Below are 12812 nucleotides of genomic sequence, written 5' to 3' on the forward strand. Positions count from 1 at the left end.
AGGTATGAAGCTATATCTCATGGTTTTGATTTGCCTTTCTATAAATATTAGTGATGTTGAGCATCTGTTTATATATAGTCTATTAACCATCTGTGCATCCTCTTTAGAGAAATGTCTATTCAGGTCCTCTGTCCATTTTTAATAGGATTGCTGGGTTTTGGGTGTTAATTTGTGTGAGTTCTTGATATATTATATTTTGGCTATTAACACCTTATCAGATATATCATTAGCAAATATGTGCTTCCATTTGGAAGGCTGCCTTTCATTTCATTAATGGCTTCTTTTGCTGTGCAAAAACTTTTAAGTTTGTTGTAGAGTAGACCAATTTGTTTATTTTTTCTTTTGTTTCTATTGCCCAAGTAGATATATCAAAAAATATTACTGATATCAATATCAACACACTTATTTTTAAAAGAAAGAAGAACAGAGAAAGTCTGAACAGTGATACTAACTTCCCCCTAAAAAAACAAGCTCTCCCTCTGCCTTCTTAGACATTCTTTCTCCTGAAAAACCTTGCCTTTATCTCCCCCTTTCCTGTAACCTATATGCCTCATATTTAGTCTTCTTCCTTTCAATCTACATCATCCATACCAAGCAGCCTCAGTCCCTGATCCTCATGCCTCAGGCCAGGGTGAATGCAACAATGTCTCAGCTTTCTTGACTCAAGTCTTCCAATCCCCTCCATTAGTCTGTTCTGTACTCACCTTCTAGAAAACTACCCTCTCACTATATCTTCAGTGGATCGAGCCCCTGCTTAAAAGCTGTCAATGATGTTTACCATGGGTCTAAACTCATCTCTCTAAACCGCAGGCTTCTTTGTTGTCTGGTGTTTCCCAGGACAGTTGGAGTGTTAGCTTGGTCTAAACCCCCCTTGTCTTCATTCTGTACCACTCCTGACACTGATCTTTCTCTCTTCTGATCTCCTCCCCAGAGACACCATTGTCATCCCCTCCACACACCAAAATCCAACAGCTGTTAAGGATTAGTCTTCTAAAACTTCAGCCTTCACTTCTCTGGGCTGTCTCAAACTCTCATCTGTATTGTATAATGTTTTTCAATTTAATGGCACATTGATTGACCATCTATCTACCCATCTCGTTTTTTTGAGTAAGATGATGATCATCTTGAAGGCAGATGAACTTGAAGAAATCTGGACTTAGACTCATTTCCCCAGACCTGACTCAACACTAAATATAAAATAGGTACTCAATGAATTCAAGGGACAGTTTCTCCCACATTTTAACATCTCTAAGACTGGGATACATTTCATATAATTAATGGTGTCTCACGAATGCTGGCAGTGGGTGAAAGTCATGCTGTAGTTTTCATTTCCTGTACGTGTATATATGCATTTGGGCGTAACTATATATATTGTTACTCCAATTTTTTAAAGACTATTCTTTGTACTATAAATGTTGAGAATAATTGTCATTGTAAAATATCTTTAAAAGTATACATTGTCATTGTAAAATATCTTTTAAAGTATCTTTAAAAGTATATCTTTAAAATATCTTTAAAAGTTGACTTGGTATTAAAATGCAAAGTTATTATATATGCAGAAATGTACCAGAACAGAGCTGCAGGGGATATATTTGATACCAGGAAAGCAAACCCAGTACTCATTATTGGAGGAATGGCTGCAGTCCTGTATTCCTTGCAAAGTAACAACCAGCTGCTTTATGGGAACTGAAAGATGATGGTACTTATAAGAAAAAGATGTTATACTGTGTTGCTCAGTATAAGCGAAAGAATGGCCTCTTAATGCCAAACAATACAAATCAGGGCCGGAGAATTTTCCAGATCTCTCAGAATTGATAAAATAATTTTCAAAGCAATGATAGACTTATGACATTAATTGATACGTTGTACAAAATGACTTTGAGGCATGTGGTTACAGTTTGTTATAAAATAATGATGAATCCTATAATTACTAGCATCTTAGATTTGATAAAATACAGTTGTGTGTGTGTATCTTGCTTGCTTGACTGATGATATTGTGAATTTCCTTTCTGCATAGTTTAATTTTATTCTTCTGTAGTTCAATAAACATGATCCGCAGATTCTTCTTCTGGCTGTGTTTCCCAGTTGTGACCTCGTTTAACTCATTATGTCTTAACGAAAGGAACTACGGTCTGAGGTGGAGCTAGAAGTATTAGGAGACACAGAAGGACTCAACCTGTCATTCATGGCGATCTGTAACAACGGCACCTTCTTCCCACACCAAAAGAAATGCTCTCACATGAAGGTGGGAGACACGGTAAGTAGATGGCCCATAGATGGTCTGAAAAAATATTAGGATAAGTCAGGAGTTACCTTAATGCACTGAAGCTGGACTTTTTCCTTCAAGAATTTCCTAATAAAGATTTCCTAACACATAAATGCTTTTGGCAAAGCAGATCCCCATGTGGCTTGGTTTCTTCCCGTGCATTTTGGTGGATAGAAGATAATTAGCATTTTCTTTTCCAGGTTTCATTTAACGTGACTGTGAGTATACCAAACTGTGAGAAAAGAAGCAGGCACATTATCATAAAGCCTGTAGGGCTGGGGGATGCCCTAGAAATACTTGTCACTCCAGAATGCATCTGTGACTGTCAGAAAGAAGTGGAAGTGAACAGCTCCAAATGCCACAATGGGAACGGCTCCTTCCAGTGCGGCGTGTGTGCCTGCAACCCTGGCCACATGGGTCCTCGCTGCGAGTGTGGGGAGGACATCCTGAGCACAAATGCCTGCAAGGAGGCCCCGGATTACGCCTCATGCAGTGGAAGAGGCGACTGCTACTGTGGGCAGTGCATCTGCCACTTGTCTCCCTATGGAAACATTTATGGGCCTTACTGCCAGTGTGACAATTTCTCCTGCGTGAGACACAAAGGGCTGCTCTGCGGAGGTAGGCTACATCTAAATCCACCTTATTCTGCTAATAGGCAAGTGTCAAGAAGGAGCTCTTCATCTTTTGAAACTTCCACAATTGCTTGGGCATAGTAGATGCTCAATAAATATTTGCTGATCAGATGAGGTGGGTTAATCTTTAGACCTAAGGTAACTGATATTTTTCTTGTATTTTTTTCTGGTTCTTGCATTCATTTGGAGTGAGATCACTGCCCATTCAATTTGCATCTCTATTATTATTTCCCAAATAGTAAACAGGTAAAAGATGGAAATGCCTTCTCTTTGGTTATTATGCAGACTCCACAAAACTGAATGTAATTTGAATTTTATTGTTTCAGACTTTTCTGGATCAGTCTACTGGGTATCAGACCCAACTCTTACATGCCTATTACTTTGGAAAACATTAAAAACAAGCTGTTTAAGGGGCATAATGTCAAGAACAAAGGATACAAAAAACCTGAAGGGATTTACAGAGCCTTTATTTTCACAAATGTTTTTTAACATCTGTTATGTGATAGGTACTAAGTTAGAAACTGGGTATAATAAAGATGGTTTTGATAGGGTAAAATGAAAATTGTGATTTTTTTTGAAATTGAGTAAATTTTTTAAATAGAAATACTCATGTTCTAGTATTCCTTGCAGATGTAAAACCACTTTAAAGAATATAGAATATAATATTTATAACGTGACTACTATGTCATCATTTGGATACGTGTGTATATATTTAAAGATTTAAAGTCTTATCTGTCAAGACAAGACTTAGAAATGTGTTCATGTACTCTAAAATGATTACAGTCCAGATAGTAAGTGCTGAATTTAAGCTCTCATGTCTTCCCTTTCACATTGTGTGAGCAGGCAGCTTTTCAAAACAGAAAGCCATTATCTTCAGAGAAAACTAAGCAAGTTGTGTTTTCCAAACCAGTGTCCGGAACATATGAAAGAGACTGATTTTCAGGAAGGAGAGCCTGAGGAAAGAACGCACAAAGTATCCCATGCTCTTTGAAAACCCTAGAATCCCCTTAGAAGTGTACCTACATTTCGTTTCTCTGCTGCTGCTGTTGCTAGCCACAGGTTCCTCTGAAGCCGCCTTCTCTCTTCCCCCAGAGAGTGAGAAATTTAGGGTCTGTCCAGAATGAGACACATTTTTCTGCCTTTTCACTGCAAGGTGTATTTCTTTGTTTAATGGGTGTGTTTCCAAATCACATCAGTCTTCTTCTCACAGTATGGGCACAGGACAAATTCCAAAGCCAAAGACTACTGCCATGTCTTGGAAAGCATATTTTCAGCAGAACCCCAGATTGCATTTCTAATAAAGATCTTTTGATAATATATGTGCTCCAAACATTTGAAATTACCTTTCAAAACATCTTAAGGGTAATCTAATACAATATAACAGCAATACTAACCCCACCCGTATTTCACCCTTTCAATCTTAGATCAAAGAGATGTAGGGCAGTACAAATTGCTGAATTGTGTGCAGCACACAGCTCTTCCAGTTTCTTGATGGTCTTGCATTTTGTTTTATACCATGCAAGCAAACAGAAACACACTAAAAAAACTGGGACTTGATCTGTGCACTGTAGCTCACAAGGCCTGACAGTAGTGCCATTTTGTATCAGATGCAATGATTGCTAAAGAAACTCTATTTAGAAAATGCAATGATTACTTCAGAGGGACTCAATACTTCACCAGTGCCAATTGCCTTCATTCTTTGGGGTAATTTACGATACTCAACCATTACTGTTTCTCAAATCTATTTTGTTTGTTTTTTTTAGTAACATTGCACAGGATGTTACTCTATTATTAGCAATGTCCCTTATTAGAAGGTATGATAAAATTAAGTACAATTATCCCAATTCAATGAATACTTATGGAATACCTACTATGTGCCTCGTGAGTGAACACTCTGTTGTTCAGAGCAGAGCCCCAGGTATGCTACGGCTTCGGTTCTTGTGTAGACCTCCCTTACTTCACAACTGTGCGCCTCTTCTCCAAAGGGCCGTTATCACAGTGCTCCTTTCCATCTGTAAGCACTCACAGATACAGGACTCCACTCCTTTTATTTCTTGACCAAATTCCATGAGCCTTCTATATTTTGATTGTAAGAGGCTAGAAACTCTAACAGGCAAATAAAATCTTCCTGCCGGTATGCACTTACAGTTATCGGTCAGTGGCATTCCAGAAAGACCCTTTCCTCTGAAAGAGCCTAATGCTTTTTTCTTCATTTTTAGTTTTCATCTTGCCTCTACATGAAGCCATTATACAGGTTCTGTTGTGGTGATCTTATGAACAGGTATTTAAGATAATTAGTTGCTTGTGGATATTAATTAGCAACTTTTATGACTAGGCTGATGGTTCTAGAAGGCCCACAGAAAGGAGGGTTTCTTCAACCTTCTTTCAATAAGCCCACAGGATTAGTCAAAGAATATATATATGGATGACCCATGGACACGGACCACAGTGTGGGAATTGACTGTGAGAGTGAGGGGCAGGCAGGGTGGAGGGGGGCAAAGAGGGAAAGTTGGGACTGTAATAGCATAAATAAAATATTTAAATTAAGAAAAGAAAAGAAAAAATGCTAAGAAGAAAGAAGAGAGAAAGAAAGAAAGAAAAAAGAAAAGAAAGAAAGGTTTCTTAATTCTGAACAAAGTTCTTGAAAGATTTTCTAGATTTCTGCCAACTAATTCTTATGCAATGATACACTGGGCATTCCCAAAGCATCTGGAAATGCACATTTCACTTGATGAGATTCATAAATCGTATTTATTTTTAAGGATAAACTTCACTATAGTAATCACTTCCTATCATGCGAGTAAATTTCCTCCTTTGCTGAGGAAGAACAAAAAGCAATTGTAGTTTAGAGGATAACTTGCATATAATAATGGTTTGGCCTAAATCACCTACCTATTCTTAGCTTCGAATTAATTAGATCAATTATAAATTAAATAGGTTAAATAGGTTAGACATATTCCAAAATAGGCAGTTGGAATATGTCTTAATGTTATGCATCCAGATAAATTTCAGCTCTTATCTTTCATTAGCAAACTATATGTTATTTTAGTGTGTGCAAATATATATTTATGCTCATATATATTACATATAAATTGCAACTCTTATCTTCATTACATAGATATATTCCTTCATATGTACATGGATTTTTTCTCTTTAAATATGTTTTATTGATTATGCTATTACAGTTGTCCCATTTCCCCCCCTAAATCTCCTCTGCCCTGCACTCCATATCCCACCAGCATTCCCCTCGTTAGTTCTTGTCCATGAGTCATACATACAAGTTATTTGGCTTCTATATTTCCCATACTATTCTTAACCATCCCCTGTCTATTTTGTACCTAAAATTTATGCTTCTTATTTCCTGTGCCTTTTCCCACATACTCCCCCCTCCACCTCCCTGATAATAACCCTTGATGTGATTTCCATTTCTGTGATTCTGTTCCTGTTCTAGTTGTTTGCTTAGTTTGTTTTGTTTTGGGGGGGTTCAGTTGTTGATAGTTGTGAGTTTGTTGTCATTTTACTGTTCAGAGTTTTGATCTTCTTTTTCTTAGATAAGTCCCTTTAACATTTCATATAAGGGTTTGGTGATGATGAACTCCTTCAACTTGACCTTATCTGGAAGCACTTTATCTGCCCTTCCATTCTAAATGATAGATTTGCTGGGTAGAGTAATCTTGGATAGAGATCCTTGCTATTCATGACTTTGAATATTTCTCTCCAGCCCCTTCTTGCCTGTAAGGTTACTTTTGAGAAATCAGCTGATAGCGTAATGGGAACTCCTTTGTAGGTAACTGTCTCCTTTCCTCTTGCTGCTTTTAAGATTCTCTCCTTATCTGACCTTTGGCATTTTAATTATGATGTGTCTTGGTGTGGTCCACTTTGTATCCAACTTGTTTGAGACTCTCTGTGCTTCCTGGACTTCTATGTCTATTTCCTTCATCAAATTAGGGAAGTTTTCTTTCAGTATTTTTTCAAGTAAGTTTTCAATTTCTTGCTCTTCTTCTTCTTCTTCTTCTCCTTCTTCTTCTCCTTCTCCTTCTCCTTCTCCTTCTCCTTCTCCTTCTCCTTCTCCTTCTCCTTCTCCTTCTTCTTCTTCTTCTTCTTCTTCTTCTTCTTCTTCTTCTTCTTGTATCCCTATGATTCAGATGTTGGAACGTTCAAAGTTGTCCCAGAGGTTCTTAAGCCTCTCCTCATTTTTTTGAATTCTTGTTTCTTCATTCTGTTCTGGTTGAATGCTTATTTCTTCCTTCCAGTTCAAATTGTTGATTTGAATCTTGGTTTCCTTCCCTTTACTGTTGGTTCCCTGTGCATTTTCCTTTATTTCACTTTTCTTAGCCTTCCCTTTTCCCTCTATTTTGCGACCATACTCAACCAATTCTGTGAGCATCCTGATTATCAATGTTTTAAATTATGCATCTGATAGATTGGCTAATTCATCACTGCTTAGTTGTATTTTTCTGGAGCTTTGAATTTTCATTTCAAAGTTCTTTCATTTGGGGCATTTTTTTTTTTTTGGTCTCAGCGCACCTGTTACTAGTATGGAGCAGAGCCTTAGGTATTTGCTAGGGCAGGCAACCCACATTGCTACATTGTGGCGCTATATGTTGGGGAGGGGTCCAAGAGAGAACAGTGTCGCTTGCTGCGCCCCCCTTGGCCAGCTTTCAGTCACTGCCTCCACTACCCACAAGCAAATTGGGTCCTTCTGGTGCTGATTCCTGGGTGGGTGGGTTTGTGTAAGTTCTAGGACCACTAGGGTCTCTACAACAAACTCTCCTATGAGGCTGGGAGTTTCTCCCACCCCCTCAACCCCCACAGGTTTTTTTCAATCAGAGGTTTTGAGGCTTTGTTTCCCTGCACTGGAACCCTGGGTTGCGTGGTTTGTCTTGCTCCCCAGTTTATCCTCTTGGTTTATCCACACACTAATGCGTGACCTCCCATTCTATCAGGCACCACCTTGCTGAGAGTCCTCTCCGCCCAGCTGCCTGGCTCTGACACTCCTACTGATTAAGATGAATGTTTCTTCTTTAACTCCTTGCTTGTTGGACTTCAATACAGTTCAATTTTCTGTCAGTTCTGGTTGCTTTTTGTTTTTAAACTTGCTGTCCTTCTTTTGGTTGTATGAGGAGGCACAGCATATATACCTATGCCTCCATCTTGGCTGGAAGTCTTACATATATGTTTTTGCATATATCAGAATCCAACTTTGAAATCTTTGTGGCTTTCCTTTCTCCTTTGTTCTATTATGACAGGTGGGCACAGTTAACCAGGTCCTTGGTGATTGTGGACAAAGAATTAAGCCAACCACACAGAGAGTGTATAGCAGAAAGAGAGCAGATTTATTAAGCAATAGTACACTCCACAGAACATGGGAGTGGACCATCTCTGAGCAGAGACTGACCTCAGGGGCTGGAGAGATTCTATTCTTATAGGAAGGATATTTGCTGGCAGTTTTGGTGGGGTTTTATTATACATGTTCAAGTAGTTATATTACTTTAAAGCTACTGCGCATGTGGTCTCCCATGATTTTCCCTAATTGACCACCAGGGAAGGGAGTCCCACAATGTTAATTTATTATTATGCTGTTATAATGAAGCAAGGGTCATGTAGCATCTTCTGTGCAGGTGCATTCATGATTCACCATGATTCAGTGCTTTTCCAAAAAGCAGGAACAACCAGTCTTGAAACAGCATCTCTGTCCTGAGTTAATGTCCTTTGTCTTAGCCCCGGGGCACCTCCAGAGTTTCCTCCTTCCTATCTCCTGCCTCACTATGATTTCCTGCCTCAAAGCTCTTGAGCCTAAAGCCAGGTCATAAATGCAGAAAACTCAGTGCTCACTAGATGAAAGTTTACAAGAGAAAACCCAGAACCCTTCTTTGTACAGTGAACATAAGAGTGTCTTCTATCAGTAAAAACCTGTCTCACTTCTGATTTCTTTTACATATTTTTAGTTTTCAGTACAATTATAGGAGTTTTATTACTGATGGCTAATTTTGTTTTCAAGTTATTCCTACTGAATAATTTGTAGGAATAATGATACTAACATTTACTTACTGCTTTTATGGGCTGTGAACTACTGCAAATACTGTTATATATTATCTCTTTTTTAAGATTTTATTTCTTTATCTTTAGAGGGAAAAGGAAGGAGAGAGGGAGGGAAACATCAATGTGTGGTTGCCTCTTGTGTGTCCCCTGCTGGGAACTGGCCTGCAACCCAGGCATGTGCCCTGACTGGGAATCGAACCGTGATCCTTTGATTCGTAGGCCCGCGCTCAATCCACTGAGCTACACCAGCCAGGGCTGTTATATATTATCTTATGTAATCTTAATAATAATCCTATCAAGTAGATATTAATAATTCCTCCTTATTGATGATGGAAACTAAGGCACAGAAAGATGAAGTGATTTCCCCAACTTCACTTAGCCAGGAAGGACTTGGGCCAGGATTCTGGCCATCTGGCTCTAGATCTGCGCACTCACCCCCCTCCCCCGCGCCCCCCACTCCTATGTGCCTTCGGAAAGTTTCTGGAAGAGCAAAACCTATGAGGCAATGCCTGGTATACATTTTTTTTTTCTTGAAGAAAAGTACCAGTTATAAAATCTGTGGCTAAATGTTATTTGTTTGGAACAGTAAATGCCTATTTTAGTATCTTGGTCAGGGTAAGAACCCTCCAAAATATTATGAAAAGAACACACATGCCCATTATATTAAATACTTTATTTATCATTTCATAGTATTTCTTGCAGTATTATGTGGCCAGATCCACAAGGAGTTTTTCAGGACTGGATGAAATAGTTGCCTGTAGCAAGTCTCCACGCTCCTCCTTCTTCAAGTTGCCTCTGCCCTAGGCTTCTGCAACATTCCTCTTTCCCCTCTTACCTCCCAGGTCCTTCGCAAGGATCCCTTTCTCTGATCACATTTTAGTGCTCTACAGGGACTTGGTCATACTGTCTGCATCCCCTATGACCTGATTCACAGCAATTGCAACTGCCATCTATCTTTAGTAGATCCCAAACTGCATGCTTCAGGTCCATATACAGGATGGGGAAAAGTTGTTTGTATGACAAATAATACAATAATTAATAAATAATAATACAAGAATAAACTCTGTGATTTGCATACTCACAACTATAAACTTACTTTTGCTTCACCCTGTATATACAATTGACCCTTAAACAACACATGCTTGAACCACGTAGTTTCATTTATATGCAAATATTTTTTCAATAAATACTGTAAATGTTTTTTTCTTCCATATGACTTTCTTAATAATATTTTATATTCTCTAGCTTACTTTATTGTGTGAATACACATAACATACACAACATGTGTTGATCAACTACTTGTGCTATCAATAAAGTTTCTTTCTAGTCAACAGTAGGCTATTAGTAGTTAAGTTTTATGGAAGTCAAAAATTATATGCAGATTTTCACCTGTGTGCGGGGGGAAGGGTGTGGTCGGCATCTTTAACCTATATGTTGTTCAAAGTTTAACTGTATTTAACTGCCTAGTAGGATGTCCCGCAGGTCCCTCAAACTCAACAGAACCAGAAGTGACCTCACTGTGTCCCCACTCAAAGCTTCTCTTCCTCCTCTGCTTCAGAACAGCCAGTTCATTCAATAATTAAGCTCTACTCCATGCCAGGCACTGGCAATAAGGCAGAGCATGAGATTACTTTCATTCTAGGTCCGTGAAAAGCGGCACTACCCATTTAGCAGCCAGGTCTGGTCAGCCGGGGAGGGTTCTATCCCCCTATCTCTTCCTCTCCCCTTCCTCCCAGCACCAATCACACCCACACCCTGAGCAGCTCTTCACCTGACGGCATACCCTTTCTTCTCCATTCCCAAAGCTCCAGGGTCTTAAATTTCCCTAACTGGTTATCCTGTCTCTAGTTTGACCCTCTCTACTGATGCCAGAATATTTCTACATAAGTATCTATCTGTTCAGGTCTCTCCCCTGCTTAAAATTCCATAACTTTCAGGACAAAAGTTCTTACTTCAGTCCATAAAGCGTTACATGATGTGATTTCTGGCTTTTTGCAGACTTCCTCTCCTCCCCTCCTGCCCTACCCTTGGCCATATCTACCTGAAACTACCATGAGTATTAAGCAGATCACACAATGACAAACTTCAGGTGTAAACCTATGCTTTTTTTCTCTGCTTAAAATGCACGTAATCCTCTTCTACCTTCTATCTTTATCTTCCAAACTCAGCTCAAGCCTCGCTTCCTCTGGAAACTTCCCCAAATCTCTAGTCTAATTTGAAAACTCTTCCCCTGTGAGTATAATAGTTATCACACTGTATTGTATTTATTAATAGTAGTGTTTATTTGTCTCCTAACACTAAACTATAAGCTCAGTGACCTTGTCTATTTAATTTTGTGTCTTTATGCCTAATACAATATTTGGTGCATGATATACATTCCATTAAAGTTTGTTAAATAAATGAATTTGTTGAGCACTCACTAGATGCCTGTAGGACATCTAATGAGTGAATGCAGAGCTAGGAGATTGACACATCTTCTCATCTGACCATTGGAAGTAGATCTTATTCTTTCTATTTTATAGATGAGGTTTTCATGATTATTAACCTTGAGTGTGGTAGAGATGGGGTATTATCCAAATCTGTATCTCTATCCTATGGCATCTTAACTAAAAACAAAATATTGTGAAAGCAATTATCAGTTTTCATCTGGCTGTGAATTCTCTTTGATATAACATCAGGTAATCAAGTTGGTCTTCAAGTTAAGAGGCCAGGTCAATAAATATACAGTTAGCAGAACATATTCTAAAAAATATCTGTTCTCACTGCCTTTCTCTCCCCATACACACTCATTTTTTTCTTCAGTCATTTTGACGATGTTTAAAGGCAAACAGAAAAGATAGTCCCAAAAATCTGAAAGAGGTTTTGACCCTAAGAAATGCAGGATGTTTTGTTTTACAGATAACGGCGACTGTGACTGTGGCGAATGCGTGTGCAGGGCTGGCTGGACCGGCGAGTACTGTAACTGCACAACCAGTATGGACTCGTGCACCTCTGAAGATGGGGTGCTGTGCAGTGGGCGAGGGGACTGCGTTTGTGGCAGATGTGTCTGCACCCACCCCGGAGCCTCAGGGCTGACCTGTGAACGCTGTCCTACCTGTGGTGATCTCTGTAACTCTAAACGGTAATGTCTCTCCTTTCTTCAGTCCCTTTTGTCCATATATTTCATGACGATCAAAGTCATAATAACATTTGATGAACTCAGAGGTCAGATTGCTTTTGCTGGGTTTGGTCTCCAAGCGTCCATCAAAATATACAAGCCCATAAGGCCCTGATGACTGTCAGTCCCTCACTTCCCTCTCTCTCAGTCCTGATTACCCAGGACCCCAAAATCAGGTTCCTGCAAAAGACCAGCAAGGGAAGCTGAGCTGATGGCCCACACTGATAACATCAGATAGCCTCTTAGTTACAAAGCCATTCACACATAAGGAATACCCTGGGGGTAGACGGAGGACACCTACATTCAGTACTTCTTCAGGGGAAACAGATAAGCTTCTTTCTTATCTACAGGTTGGTAAGGCTGACCTTACTGATTCATTCTTATCTACAGACCCTTGAGGCAAAGAGGCAGAAAGACAGTCTTGGCTTTCAGTTTCCTCCCTCTTCTTCACCACTCAGGGTCTTGGCACCTTCCTTTGGTTGTCATTCTGTACAACTATCGGGGATCAGATTACCTTTTATACCATAGGAACAACAGCAACAAAAACCAAACATACTTTCTTATTCTCCAGAAAAGAAATTATTTCTTTGGTTGGCAGCTAACTTCTTAGTAGAAGTGGGGCAACACTTGTAAGTTAAATGAAACAAGTCTCCAAATTGGCTGTGTTATGACGTTAGTGTGCAATGCATTGTGCAGCCAAGATGTTTAAACAGCT

General features: G+C 39.3%; 1 protein-coding gene across 3 annotated transcripts in view; it reads left to right on the forward strand.

Moving 5' to 3' along the window:
- Positions 1 to 12812, forward strand: part of ITGB6 (integrin subunit beta 6) — a 154484-nt gene that overhangs the window by 117643 nt on the left and 24029 nt on the right. For all 3 annotated transcript variants that reach the window (XM_037044604.1, XM_037044605.1, XM_037044606.1), the window contains 3 exons: positions 2123 to 2257; positions 2467 to 2884; positions 11839 to 12061. In XM_037044604.1, the coding sequence (XP_036900499.1) occupies positions 2123 to 2257; positions 2467 to 2884; positions 11839 to 12061 (776 nt within the window). The remainder of the gene's footprint in view (positions 1 to 2122; positions 2258 to 2466; positions 2885 to 11838; positions 12062 to 12812) is intronic.

Source organism: Sturnira hondurensis, unplaced genomic scaffold (assembly GCF_014824575.4).
Source record: "Sturnira hondurensis isolate 20B ecotype Veracruz unplaced genomic scaffold, ASM1482457v3 Scaffold0004136, whole genome shotgun sequence".
NCBI lineage: Eukaryota > Metazoa > Chordata > Mammalia > Chiroptera > Phyllostomidae > Sturnira > Sturnira hondurensis.